This window comes from Sphaerodactylus townsendi, linkage group LG05 (assembly GCF_021028975.2).
Source record: "Sphaerodactylus townsendi isolate TG3544 linkage group LG05, MPM_Stown_v2.3, whole genome shotgun sequence".
Classification (NCBI taxonomy): domain Eukaryota; kingdom Metazoa; phylum Chordata; class Lepidosauria; order Squamata; family Sphaerodactylidae; genus Sphaerodactylus; species Sphaerodactylus townsendi.
Genome location: NC_059429.1, coordinates 38,934,477 through 38,949,046, shown reverse-complemented (window position 1 = coordinate 38,949,046; position 14,570 = coordinate 38,934,477). Strand labels below are relative to the sequence as shown.

The following is a 14,570-nucleotide window of genomic DNA, read 5'->3' as shown; positions in this document are numbered from 1 at the left end:
CTCACCTAGTCTTCTTCTGAAACTTCTGCCCTAAGAAATATGACTTGATTGTCATAGGAGTGCATTTGTATAGAAAAATATCAGTTTTTTTCACTAAATCAACTCTATTATAATCAGGCAGTTAAGATCTAGATAACTGATTGGTTTATTTGCACTTAGATTGATATTTAGTTATGAATCAATCAGTGTGAATTATGTTGTTGGGACTCAGGGAAATAATTGTTTTATATTGTTTTGTTCTTTTTTTATTATGAGCTGCCTTGAGTTCACTAGATGGAAAGGCAGGATATAAATGTTTCCAATAGATAAATAAATACGTATACATTTGTAGTAAGTGTGTGTATGCTAATTATGTAATTATACTAATCAAGAATAAATTAAAAATGCAGCAAGTGAGTAAATAACACGAACATAACAAGGCAAGATAAAGGTTTATCAAGAAAAGAACAATATAAATAATAATTGATCATTTCCAGCACAGATGTGATTATTAATACCAAAGGACTGCATAGAGAACCTAACTACCTGAAGATAAAAAGTGGGGGTGGGAGGGTGGGGAGTAATGTACCAAATACAGCACCATAAAGGCAGACTATTACCAGAAGGAAAGAGCAGAGAAATGCAAATGGATGTTTCTTCATTCTTTTTATCTGAGGCACAGAATGTTAATATAAGCAAGCATTTCTTTTTCATTGGTGTGGGTTAAAGGGCTGTCTTCCCACCAAAGGCTATGGTTTGTATTCAACAGATCTGTCAGCAAAAGGAACACAGATATTTGTTCTGTTTCTCTACCTCCAGCAGTCCCATCCAAATTCTAAGACAGCTGATTACACTGGCCAGCTCTGGATTAGAAAAATACCTGGACATTTCTGGGGTGGAGTCTGAGGAGGGTGGGTTTGGGGGAGGGGAGGGTTTTCAGTGGGATATAATGCCATGAAGTCCACCTCTAGTTAAGAAAATCTATCTTGAAAGATCAACCATTATATTTTAAATACAAAAACAATTTTCAAACTAGATCAATAAAGGAATATTGTTCAGTTTTTTTGTAAAAGAAAGAAAAGTATTTAATAAAAATGGCATTCTAATAAGATGACAGATCTATTTTCAATAATGAAATAGATGAAGGATTTTCTATTTTCTTGACAGACCGGCTGTTACTGCCCAGGCGGGGTTTCTGTAAGTACTTATTCCTGTCTATATGAGTTTGGAAACCAAGTCAGTTGGAACATGATGCATTTGTCCTCAGAAATGAAAGTTTTGTTTTTAAAGCTGGTATTCTCTGCAGTTAAGGCACATCAAATTCTATTGTTGCAGTCACAGTATCAAGGAGGTTTTTAAATGCTTGAGGCTGAATTCATATTACCAGGTTGAATTAAAAATAATGGGCTGAATTTCTGTCTCGTGGGTTTTGGCAGAGCTGGTATATCTGTTAAACTGTTTGAGGCTATAATGTTCTGGCATAAGTAGAAGCATCCTTTAAATAAAGTCCATTCCCCAGACTGGGATGAACTGGATGATCATTTGCTAAAACTTTATTACACAATGTTGGCAGAAAGTAAAAGAGCAGAGAAAAATGGAAGAATGGTTATCGAAAGACTGTTCTTTTGTGCAAGAGCAGAACATTTATCACATTTTCTTATCCACTTCCTAAGAGGAATTAAAATGATATTCCCTCCATCATTTGACCTTCATGTCATCCTTATGAGGCAATTAAGATGGAAGGTCATCCAGTAAGTATCGTGTTTGAACAGTAATTTGAATCTGGGTTTCCACAGCTCCAGTCCAACAGTTTAACAATTACTCTATAATGGCTTCAAAAGTTCTGTACAGCATTGGAGGACACCATTCCAACCCTGAGATTCTGGGTCTAGTTGCATATTTTGTAGCCACAGGTTTTTTTTTCTTCAAGGGAATCAGAAAGGAATGACTTTTGGCCTTGTTTCATCCTGAGCCCAAAAGTCTTTCCTTCTTTACTTTCTTTCACTTTTTTTATTGCTACACATGAACAATAGACAACAATTAGTATATTATTCAGATACTTACAGCCATCTCCAATGGGGTTCCCAATGGCACAGCAAAGGAAAAAAGGGGGGCGGGAACCCAATCTGCCAAAAATTCCCATACGGGACAATAAGCATACACCATGTTTTTCATGGTGTACAGCCAAGGCCAGGGAGGGCAGGCTGGTGGAAGCAAAATATAGTTGGTTCCACACCTGGGAATGCCTCTGGCCCATCCTTGCTGTACCAATGGAGTCAGCTGCGGTGTGGGAGTGCTGACACAGCATGCAGTGTTCGGGTGTCCTGGAGTGCCATGACACATACCCACTGTTAATTTTGCCCTTCTCTTGGTGTAAGTGGCCCAAAGAGGGAAAATCCACCGGTGTAGGCCTGTGCTGCATCCAAGAATTGTTCTCCCCACACACACAGCTGAATTGTCCCATGTATATTTTCCCATTCTATGTTCTACTATATTTTTGTCACACTGCCACCCTTGCAATGAGAGCAAGTGTGATATTATAGTTACGAGTGGTAGACTGTAATCTGGAGAACTGGGTTTGATTTGAACTGGTGATCTTGGAACTCTTTTTTCCTCACCTACCTCACAAGGAGAAAGGAAGGGAATATAATGATAAGCAGCTTTGAAACCCCTTAAAGTATAGAAAATTGGAATATAAAAACCTACTCTTTTTCTGTGGAAAAAAGGATGGCATCTATACTCATATGTGTTTTGACTCAATTTTGTATTATGGTTTTACTGTTACTTGCAGGTCAGTTCCTGTCCAGTGATCATCATACACAAATCAAACATTGCAAGCCTTAGAACATGAACAAAATACAGACATGACACTTTTTAATCACACTCTAACTGCCATCAGAGGCATAGCTGGGCCAGAATGCGCCTGGTGTGCACTCTGTGCCCCCCCCCCCGCGGTGCCCTGCCTCCCCGCTCCCCCCTTTTCTTAGTTCAGCCTGGAAAAGTGGTCTGTTCCCTTCAGGCTGAAAATGGCCTGGTGGGAACTACACTTCCCATGAGACTCTGGGGTTTGCAAGGTCTCCTGGGAAGTATAGTTCCCACCAGGCCGTTTTCAGCCTGAAGGGAAAAGGCTGCTTCTCCAGTCTGCACTGTTTCACTAAGGTAAGTGGGGGGGCACCATGAGGGGCAGAATGGGGGTGCTAAGGGGGGGCGATTCCCCCCCAGGTGTGCACCCAGTGCAACGTGCCCCTCCCACCTCCTGGTAGCTCTGCCGCTGACTGCCACAGACAATCATATTTAATTTCAGCCCTTACTGATAATATAGTATTGGTTGTTCCCTAAAATGACTAACACTGCTCATGCAACGATGGTAGTGAAAAAAAGTCTTGTATTGTCAAAGGCTTTCACAATGGAATCATTTTGTGCTGTGTGGTTTCGGCCAGCAAGGCGTCACGTTCTAGCAGCACTTCTCCTGACGCTTCGCTTCGCCATTCGTGGCTGGCATCTTCAGAGGATCATCTTCAGATCCTCTGAAGATGCCAGCCACAGATGCAGGAGAAACGTCAGGAGAGAATGCTGCTAGAACACGGCCATACAGCCCGGAAACCACACAGCACCCCAAAAAAAGTCTTGTTTGCCATCATTTCATAGGCTTTCAAATGTGTCCTATATTGTTGGATTTGAGAGACTGAACAAAGGGTAATCGTGAATACATCTCCCATTTCCTTAGCACTTTACCTACCATTCCAATATATCACGGAGATATTATAACTCCTCCAACCAGTTGCTGCTCTACATTTGTTGCAAATGGATCAACCGGCAAAAGAATGAAGCACAAATTATTTGTTCCCACAGAGAATTTTCAAAAACTCCCACTTATCACTCCACCACAATCCCAAGAATTGACCCAGTCCTAACCCAACAGCAAGTTGACTAATTATATAAGCCTAATAATCTTCTGGATCTCCCTGTCAGGAGGACATACCAAAGAGGTTTATGATAAATGCTTTCTTTCTTAACAGGGATCATATGGTGGACAAAGTAGCCAATATGGTGGTAGACAAGTAAGAAATTTTTTCAAAAGTATCTATAGCTTAAGCCATGAATGGTCTCTTGAGACAAAGCATGAGCATGCACATCAAAAAAAAGGGGGGGCTTGCTTTTTTACAGGAGTCAGCAAGTAGCCAAGATGGTGGTGGACAAGAAAGCCAATATGGTGGCAGCAAACAATATGGTGGTGAAAGAAACAACTCCTGTGGTGGCAGCAGCCAATATGGTGGTGGACAAGAAAGCCAATATGGTGGCAGCAAACAATATGGTGGTGGAGGAAACAATGCAAGTGGTGGCAGCAGCCAATATGGTGGTGGACAAGAAAGCCAATATGGTGGCAGCAAACAGTATGGTGGTGAAAGAAACAACTCCTGTGGTGACAACAGCCAATATGGTGATAGACAAGAAAGCCAATATGGTGGCAGCAAACAATATGGTGGTGGAAGAGACAACTCCTGTGGTGACAACAGCCAATATGGTGGTAGACAAGAAAACCAAGATGGTGGCAGCAAACAACATGGTGGTGGAAGAGACAACTCCTGTGGTGACAACAGCCAATATGGTGGTGAACAAGGCAGCCAATATGGGGTTAGCAGCCAATATGGTGGTGGACAAGAAAGCCAGTATACTGGCAGCAAACAATATGGTGGTGGGGGAGACAACTTCTATGGTGGCAGTAGCCAGTATGGTGGTGAACAGGGTTGCTTCTATGGTGGCAGTAGACAACATAGTGGCAGACAAGGTGCCAGTGTGATGGAAGCAGTCAATATGGTGGTAGACAAGGCAGCCAATATGGAAAAAAATGTAAGAAACATTTATTTACAAAATGTATATTTTAGCATAACATTCAGTCTTTTGATCAGAGAATGAGCCTCGCAACGAACAGTGACCCTTGCTCATTTCAGGGTAGCAAATATAATTGTGGCCAAAGGAGCCATTGCTAGAGACAGTGCATTTACATATCATGAAATGCCTCTGAATATTGAGTTGGTTTTCTCTGGGTGAAAGAAAATCTCACAAATTTCATTTACCTTACAGGGTTACAACCAATATGGTGGTAGACAAGTAAGAAATGTTCTTTAACAGTATCTATAGCTTAGAGCATGAATAGTCTCTTGAGACAAAGCATGAGCATGCACAAAAAAATGGCTTGCTTTTTTTTTTACAGGAGTCAGCAAGTAGCCAATATGGTGGTGGACAAGAAAGCCAATATGGTGGCAGTAAACAATATGGTGGTGGAAGAGATAGCTCCTATGGTGGCAGCAGCCAATATGGTGGTGGACAAGGCAGCCAATATGGTGAAAGCAGCCAATATGGTGGTGGACAAGGCAACCAATATGGTGAAAGCAGCCAATATGGTGAAAGCAGCCAATATGGTGGTGGACAGGGTGGCTCCTATGGTGGCAGCAACCAATATGGTGGTGGACAAGGCAGCCGATATGGTGGCAGACAAGAATGCCAGTGTGATGGAGGCAGCCAGTACGGTGGGGGACGAGGCAGTCAATATAGAGGAAATGTAAGAATCGTTTATCTACAAAATGTACTTTTTAGCATAAAATTTGGTCTTCTGTTTAGATAATAAGACTTACAAAGGTCACCATTGTAAAGGTCATCATTTTGTGGATAGCAGATATAATTGTGGCCCAAAGAGCCATTGCTGTGGACAGTGCTACCAGTATGATGGAGGCAAGAATGGTTGATATGGTGACTAGCAACTTAGAAATATTTTTCAGCAGCATTTACATATCATGAAATGCCTCTGAACGTTGAGAGGGTTTCTTCTGGATGAAAGAACATCTCACAAATTTCTTTTACTTTGCAGGGTTACGGCCAATATGGTGGAAACACGTATAGTGGTAGACAAGTAAGGAATTATCTTAGAACATGGCCAATTTTTCACAGAAATTTACACTAAATTTACACTAAAATTCTCTTCTTTTCTCATTTTCTTTTTGGTTCTATAGGGATATCATGGAAGCGGACAGTATGGTGGTGGACGATATGGTGGCAGCCAGTATGGGGGGAAAGTAAGGATTGTTTATCAGATGTTATTTGTTAGCACTGCAGTATTTAGTTGATCAGTTTGAAAGATTATGACCCATTTAAAGACGTCAACTTGTAAGAGGCATTTCCTGTTGTCACGCACTTAGGCGGGACTGAGGTGAATCCAGCCAATCTTCACCTTTCCTCATCTTAAGTGGTTCTCCTCCAATGGAAAATTTAACTTAATTTGAAGGAAGGCTCCTCTGATCAGAGGAAGGCTCCAAACTTGAAATGGGGTATAAATATTTTAATAAAGAAAAACAAGTGTTGCTCTGTGGATTAGTACGATAGGGATAGAATCCACTCCAATGCCTTTTATAAGATGATCAATTAACAAAAAAACCCAATCCTTTTAACTTCAGAACTATTGTGATAATTTGTTAGCTCACAGCTCTGGCTGAAAATAAAGCTAATTAACACTCAGCCCATCCTTAACCACTAACTAATTCCTTATTCCAAACAGCCAAAAAATCTTGCTTACATTTAAAATTAACATGGAACGTAGCCAATATGTTGAAAAAAAGCTTCTACTGCTGGACTTTTAAACCTTATTTTTCTTCAACAAAAGCAGAATGCTGAAAAGGCAATCAAGTTATTAAAGTAAAGGATCTATGTTGTTGAGACAAATGGCTTGTAGACTATACCATAACAACCCAAAACAGAGATTGTGCTCCCATGCCCCTGTGCCAACTCCAGAAGGCTTCCAGGTGGTATGGGGAGGCAATAAAAACTAGGAAACCCTTGGGTTGCCTAAAAACCCTCCATAGGGCAAAACAGACTTACATCACCCTTTCAGGTGGTGTAAGCCCAAGGTTTGTACCAGTGACATTTCTGTCTTAAAAGTCCAGTGGAAGCCAACTAAAGTTGGCTCCACCTCCAGGTATGCCCCTAAGCTTGCCCACAGCTGCACCTATGGCCAGGTTTAGGACAGCAGTTATTTATGTAGCAAACCTTTCTGGGTTTGGTGCTACAAAGCTCTGCAGTGCCCAACCGCCTCTCTATTTGGCGTCCCCATCAGAGTGAGTACCACTTAAGCCAGTGGGGGGAGGGGCAGATGTGCCCCATGCTGGTTCCTAAATCTGCTTTCTCCCATCTGGATTGGGCTGCCCAGATTCTACATGCATTTGTCTTGAAATTAGTCCTATGGAACTTAGTCGGCCTTATTTTTAAGTAAGCACAAATTAACTTGTGTTGTTATGCTGTAACATCTCAGTTTGCTGTGAAAAGTAGTCCTTTATACATTATGCTCATTAGCTGTATACCATGCATTATTATTTAAATTCAGCGGGTTTTAAACTGTGTTCCAGGGAATTTAGGTTATTCAGTAGTTTTTCATCAGTTTCTTGCTGGAAAGATCAGTCATGGTGAATAGTTAGCTTACTACCTTCTTCCACAGAATAGTGTTGGCTGTGTTCCAAATGAGACAGTAAGACTCAACAGTGCTGTTTAGTACCCTATGAAAACTAAGGACATGTGCAACTAGTCATGGTTAAATATACTCTTGAACTCCTAAACAGGATCCGTGACAAGTACTACCTGGAGTCCCCCAGCAGACAAATAGATTTGGAAAGGTTTATTCTAGCACAGGGGTCTGCAACCTGCGGCTCTGGAGCCGCATGCAGCTCTTTCATCCTTGTACTGCGGCTCCGCATAGCTTGGGTTCTCTCAACCTCCTTTGGAGAGTTGCCCTAAGGGTTAATGGGAAACAGCCCCTGAAATGTGTGAAACGGTGGTTCTATTGCTCGTCATTTGAATCATGTACAAAACAGCAAGCTTTTTTACCCCCCCCTTTTTTTTTTTGCTCTGATGGGTAAAAATGTGCCCCAAAGAAGGGAACTTCTCCCTGCATGAGAATATATACTGTGTTATCTTCATTTTAGATGTCAAAAAGTATTTGCGGCTCCAAGTGTTTTCTTTTCCATGGAAAACGGGTCAAAATGGCTCTTTGTTAAAGGTTGCCGACCCCTGCTCTAGCAGATGTGAAAACTACAAGCTGAATCCATTTGTACTTCCAACTTGAGCCATTCTTAAGGATGGCCTCAAGGAAGTTATAGGTTTTTTACTTTAAGTTTTAATATGCTATTTTAGGCTTTGGATGATAATGATAAATGCCAACTATTGTGGTGGTAAGTTGCATTGGAATTAATGATTGCTGCACCCAAATAGCAGACTTAGGAATAAAATGATTACTTTTTCTCCCATGCAATAAAGTATTGCCAGGTAGTTTTGGTATAGTCTTCTGGAAAAAGGCGGGGTATAAATGTAATGTAACAAATAAATAATGCAATAATGGGTGTTCATCATCTTATAGGGTTCATCAGCTCCACCTGTTCACCAATGCAAATGCTATGCATTTGTGAGAAATTACATGTTTCATGCAATCCTATAATCCATGAACCACAATGAATCTGCTTTCTATGAAACAAACTGTTGGACTGCCTAAGAATCTTTTTCTACAAGAGAGATAAAACTTTTTTTCCCTTTTATAGAATGCTGCTGGGAAACACCCATTCTCCAGCTTCTTGCTGCTTTTCAGTGTTCTGAGCGCCTTTGCGGTCTCTTCTTCAACTGAAACTAGATGGCTGATATGATATCCTGAAGTCATACCAAGAAACCAGATACCTGTCTTCAACATAACACTACACGGTTTATTCTAATGAGCAGCTAGACACATTTTGTGCAGTGTCAAAAAAAGGTGCACTGTGAAATAAGCTTTCGTACATATGGTATTTCATATGATATTTCTTAAAATGAAAGAGATGAGGAAAAAATAAAAGATAAAATGATGAATATAATTGCCTGTTCATCTTCATAACCTTATAACTGTGTATCTATTACAGACATAATTGTAATAGATGTTACAGATATAATTGTGTATCTATTAGAATATTCAAAGCATTTATTCATAAATATTGTACTTAAAAATTGTACTTAAAAATATTGATGTAGAATGCTTTTACAGTGTTATATAAATTGCTTTCTGTCTCCTGAAGGAAAAGTGTAATAGCCACAATGATGGAGCACAGAACTCCATTTCAGGAGCAATCCTAAGCAGGTCTACTTGGAAGTAACTCCTATATTATTTATTGGGGTTTACTCCCAGGGAAGTATCTTTAGGACTGCAGCCTTAAGCCTCAAAGTGAGAGCCACAGCTTTTTTCAGCCTTCTGCCTTCTGTTTGCCAGTACTAAAAGCAGCCTTTTATATGCAGTGGCATAGCCTATCCCCACCATTGGGATATAACTTAAGTACCTTAGCTTCTGTCTCTCACCTGCTCCAAAGCAGTTGAACATGGCTCCTGGCTAGGTAAGCAGTGAATGGCTACCCTACAATTAGATTTTGTTGTTGTTAATACCTTTCTGTTTGTAACTCAAGAAGGATACCTTTGAAAGACCTCTTCTGTGTGATAAGGGCATGCATTTTGAAAAAGCTGGTCCTAAAAGTGCAAATGTTTAAAATGCTAATTGTATGTTTTCAATTAGAAGTCTTTTGTATTTGTAAGTTTTCAATTAGAAGTCTGGTATAATCTCATATAGTTGTACATTGCCAAACTACCACACAGGGTTATTGTGAGGATAAAATGGAGAAAGGGATAGTGTTGTAAGCCACTTTAGATCCCCATTGGGGAGAGAAGTGGATATAAACGGAGTAAATAAATATAATAAAATACAGAGATGATATAATGAATACAATGGACTGAATCCAGCCAGCTTTTTCACCCAATCGTATCTAATCCATCTCCTTACTTATAGTCACATGACTTTTGTTCATGCAAGTTCCATGATCCCCAGCACATTTGTGGTGGTCAAAGGGTGACCTTTTTTACCAGCAGAAATGCTGGTTGGATCCAACCCAACATTTTCTTATGTGTCCTTATTGCATTGCTTTTTATGGGTGCCCCCTGATATTTTGTTTTCTGTAATAGCATTTTGCATAAAATCTTTTTAAGACAATGGCTAAAAATTCACAGCCATTCAAAGGACAATGTATGCAGAACTAGAGTTGAAAGCTATGTGAAGTCTAATCTTACATAGTACAATCTAGTTATAAACAATGTAGGCAGATTTATTTTCATTGTTTGAATTCGATCAAGACTTCAGAACCCAGTCCACAATTTGAATATTTCCAATTTCCAATTAAGTCAATAGAACTGATAGACTATATTTTCTTAATATGACAGAATGTCTTACTGTTTCAGTGCTATTCATAACATGTAGATGCAAGAAATGTAAGAAATACTACACAAATGCCAAATTGATCCTAAAATCTTTATGATAGAAAGTGCCTTGACAACTTAGAAACTAAATATACCATCTGGAAGATTCATTATGAGGCTAAATTACATTAAAATTCAACAGTTAAATCCCAAACTTACTTAGTAGCTGAATACCATTAATAGGATTGCCTGCCTGGCAAGTAACTTTGTATAGGATCTCATGTTTAGGGTCTCCTAATCCTAATCCTTTCTGGTTTGTGCCTTTGCTGTTTCATAATGAACCAATGCTGGGGTATTTCAGGATTCTACCTATAAGGTTTACAATTAAAATAGGTCCATATCTACAGCTTTAAAAAGCTTTAGGGTGTCAAAATGTATGAAATATTAATTTGAATACATATTAAACCAATTTAATAAATTTACCCTTGGTTTCATACAATCATCATGTTGTGTTTGTATACATGTGTGTGTGTGTGGGTGTGATACCCTGCTTACCCTGTGTTTCCCTGAAAATAAGGCAGGGTCTTATATTAATTTTTGTTCCAAAAGATGTGTTAGGGCTTATTTTCGCGGTAGGTCTTATTTTCAGGGAAATAGGGTATGGTCACTCAGTATCTTTGAAACAATAGTAATAAAACTTCCTCATGGGTATTTCATACAGTTCTCCTCAAGGAATGAAGACATGTTTGATAAAATGACTTTCAGAACATATGTTAGGACTGTAATCCCCCCAAGCACACAAAATTGTTTGTAACTAGGATGAGCCATAGAAAATTCCAAAGCAACAGTAGTATAATGCCTTTTTACTAGTATCAATCTAAAACATCACCAAAAAGTGAGCTGACATTCAAGTTCATTAGAACATCATGTGGATATTCAGTACCAAAAATAGTGGGAGGGTAAGGCAATCTCTCAACTGAATGAGCTACAATAGAAGCTTTTATTGTGCTTCGGGATGATCCTCCAGTAACCAGAGCAGCAATACATGAAGAACATTGGGAAGCATCTCAAAATAGATTATTTTAGGAGGAGGAGGAAGAGTTTGAATTTATATCCCCCCTTTGCCTCCTGTAAGGAGCCTCAAGGTGGCTTGCAAGCTCTTTTCCCCTCCTCTCCCCACAACAGACACCTTGTGAGGTAGGTGGGGCTGAGAGAGTTCCAAAGAACTGTGACTAACCCAAGGTCACCCAGCAGGAATATTGGAGTGCAGAAATACATCTGGTTCACCAGATAAGCCTCTGCCACTCAGGTGGAGGAGTGGGAAATCAAACCTGGTTCTCCAGGATTAGAATCCACCTGATTTTAGCCACTACATCACACTGGCTCTCTAATGCCATCTTAATCCAATTATTCATTCAATTTTGGTTTCCTAATGGGATTGCAATATTTTATTTATTTGTTTATTTTATTTCAAACAGGTCTTTCCATATACTCAGGGTCCACAAGACAGTGAACACAAAAACATTTACACAACTAAAAACAGTTAAAATATAAAATTCAGCTAAAAACATGAGGGTAGCCCCACATAGAATGCATTGCAGTAATGTAATCTAGATGCTACAAGGGCATGCTCCACAGTGGCAAGAGCTTCTTTGTCTAGGAAGGGCCAGTGTTTGCTCACCAACTGAAGTTGGTGAAAGCACCCCTGGCCACTGTTGCCATAGATTTATGAAACAGGAGGCCTAGGTACAAGAGTTCCATGGTGCGAACTTGCTCATTTAAGGGGAGTACAACTACATCTACAACATTTCCTGGATCTGACCTTTACTTCTACCAGTAGGATCTCCATTTTGGGATTAAATTTCTGCTTGTTAGCCCACATTCATTCAAAAACTGTCTCCAGGCACCGGTTCATGGTTTCCACAGTCCCCCGAGATCTGCTGGTAGCATGATACAGAGTTGAGTGTCATCTGCATTCTAGTGGCAGCTCAGCCTCAATCTCCAGGTGATCTCTCCCAATAGCTTTACATAGATGTTGAAAAGCATAGGAGAAATTTGAAACCTCAGGCCAAGGGCCACAGCAGATGTTCCCCAGCACCATACTCTGAAACCTATCCTTGAAATTAGAATCACCACAGAACATTGCCATCCAATCCCAGCCCTGAAAGCCAATCCAGAAAGATACCATGATCAATGGTATCAAAAGCTCCCGAGAAGTCTAGAGGAATTAACAGGGTTGCATCCCTCCTGCTATCTCCAGGCACATGTCATTGATCAGGGCAACCAAGTCCATTTCAATCCCATAACCAATGTGCCTTTGTCATTTCTGTAAGAGCTATCGTTACTCAAAGTTAAACAGATTTAAAAGGGCATGTACATTTTCAATAGGAACTGTGTGGGTTATTTCCTAAAACAGCTACCTTTTCCCCCTTTAAAAACAAACTGCTCAATGCTTATTCTGCTCAATGCTTATTCAATGCTTATTCTGCTCAATGCTTACCTTTCCCCCCCCCTAAAAACAAACTGCTCAATGCTTATTCTGCTCAATGCTTATTCACCAAACTGGCTTTTCCTGCTGGAAGTTTGAAATTCATTCACACTGCATGGGTGTGTGCAGAAACTTAGCTAGGGAAAATGGAGCCTGGTGCAAAATCTGAGTTTTGTACCCTGCCCCCCCCCCCCCCGAATGGGCAGTTGCCCTCCCCCACTATGACCAAAGCACAATTTTTTGCACCAGGTTATCTCAAATCCCACGCTCCATGGCCCCACAGTGGCGCAAAAACGTGGTTAGAAAGCATGGATCCCCATGGATCCTCATGATTTTTCCCCTTGGTCACCCGAAAACCACAAGCAAACCACAAGCAAAATCACAACCAAACCCTTTGCCTCGTGTCTGAACATAGTGGTGCAAAAACATGGTTAAAAAGAATGGATCCTCATGGATCCTCCTGATTTCCTCACTTAATCAAAAATTACCAGCAAATCACAGCTCAAGCACTTAGCTACATGTCTGATCACAACAACCATGCATACCACGCTCCGTGGCACATAAACCAGCAAAAATCCAGATGATTTTAAACAGTTCCTCATGAATTCATATGATTTTTCCACCGGAATGAAATGAAACCACCATGAAACTATAGAGCATGTCTTAGTCTACAGACAACACCAAAACAATCACACATCCCATGCTCTGTGGCGCCGCCGTGGCGCAAAAACATGCTTGAAAAACATGGATCCTCATGGATCCGCCTGGTTTTTTTGCTTGGTCACCCCAAAATCACCACATCACACCTCCCAAAGGCACCTGGTGGGCCACTGCGAGTAGCAGAGTGCTGGACTAAATGGACTCTGGTCTGATCCAGCAGGCTAGTTCTTGTGTTCTCAACCCCTTTGCCACGTCTCTGAACACAACAATTGCTCCTCCCACGCTCCGTGGCACCGCAGTAACCCAAAAACATGCTTGAAAAACATAGATTGTCATGGATCCGCCTGTTTTTTGCCCCAAGTCACCCCAAAATCACCACATCACACCTCAACCCTTTTGCCACATGTCTGAACACAGCAATGACTCCCCCTATGCTCCGTGGCGCCACGGAGCATGGGAGGAGTCATTGTTATGTTCAGACATGTGGCAAAGGGGTTGAGGTGTGGTATGGTGGTGATTTTGGGGTGACCAAGTGAAAAAAACAGGCGGATCCATGAGGATCCATGTTTTTCAAGCAGGTTTTTGGGCCACCACAGCGCCACGGAGCGTGGGAGGAGCGATTGCTGTGTTCAGACATGTGGCAATGGGGCTGAGGTGTGGTGTGGTGGTGATTTTGGGGTGACTTAGGGCAAAAACCAGGTGGATCCACAAGGATCCATGTTTTTCAAACTGGTTTTTGGGCCACTGCATTGCCACGAAGCGTGGTATGTGTGATTGTTGTGTTTAGAGACGTGGCAAAAGGTTTGAGGTGTGGTGTGGTGGTGATTTTGGGGTGACCAAAATGAAAAAGCAGGCAGATCCATGAGGCTCTATGTTTTTCAAGCAAATTTTTGGGCCACTGCGGCGCCACGGAGCGTCAGATGAGTGATTGGTGTGTTCAGACACATTGCAAAGGGCTTGAGCTGTGATGTGATTGTGATTTTGGTGTGACCAAGGGAAAAATCATGAGGATCCATGCTTTCTAACCACATTTTTGCACCACTGTGGCACCACAAAGCATGGGATGCTTGATTGTTTTGTGTAGACATGTGTCTAAGGCCTTGCGCTGTGATGTACTAGTGGTTTTGAGGTGACCAAGGATAAAAATAATGAGGATCCATGAGGATCCATGTTTTTCAAGCATGTTTTTGCGCCACGG

At 41.0% G+C, this 14,570-nt stretch overlaps 1 protein-coding gene across 1 annotated transcript in view; it reads left to right on the top strand.

The window, feature by feature from the left end:
* LOC125432313 (hornerin-like) overlaps positions 1 to 10,726 on the top strand; it is a 94,483-nt gene extending 83,757 nt beyond the window's left edge. Inside the window, exons 66-71 of the mRNA XM_048495733.1 lie at positions 1,147 to 1,176; positions 3,999 to 4,040; positions 5,065 to 5,091; positions 5,849 to 5,890; positions 5,991 to 6,053; positions 8,559 to 10,726. Coding sequence (XP_048351690.1) covers positions 1,147 to 1,176; positions 3,999 to 4,040; positions 5,065 to 5,091; positions 5,849 to 5,890; positions 5,991 to 6,053; positions 8,559 to 8,660 — 306 coding nt within the window. The 3' untranslated portion in view covers positions 8,661 to 10,726. The remainder of the gene's footprint in view (positions 1 to 1,146; positions 1,177 to 3,998; positions 4,041 to 5,064; positions 5,092 to 5,848; positions 5,891 to 5,990; positions 6,054 to 8,558) is intronic.
* Positions 10,727 to 14,570: the final 3,844 nt, after the last annotated feature.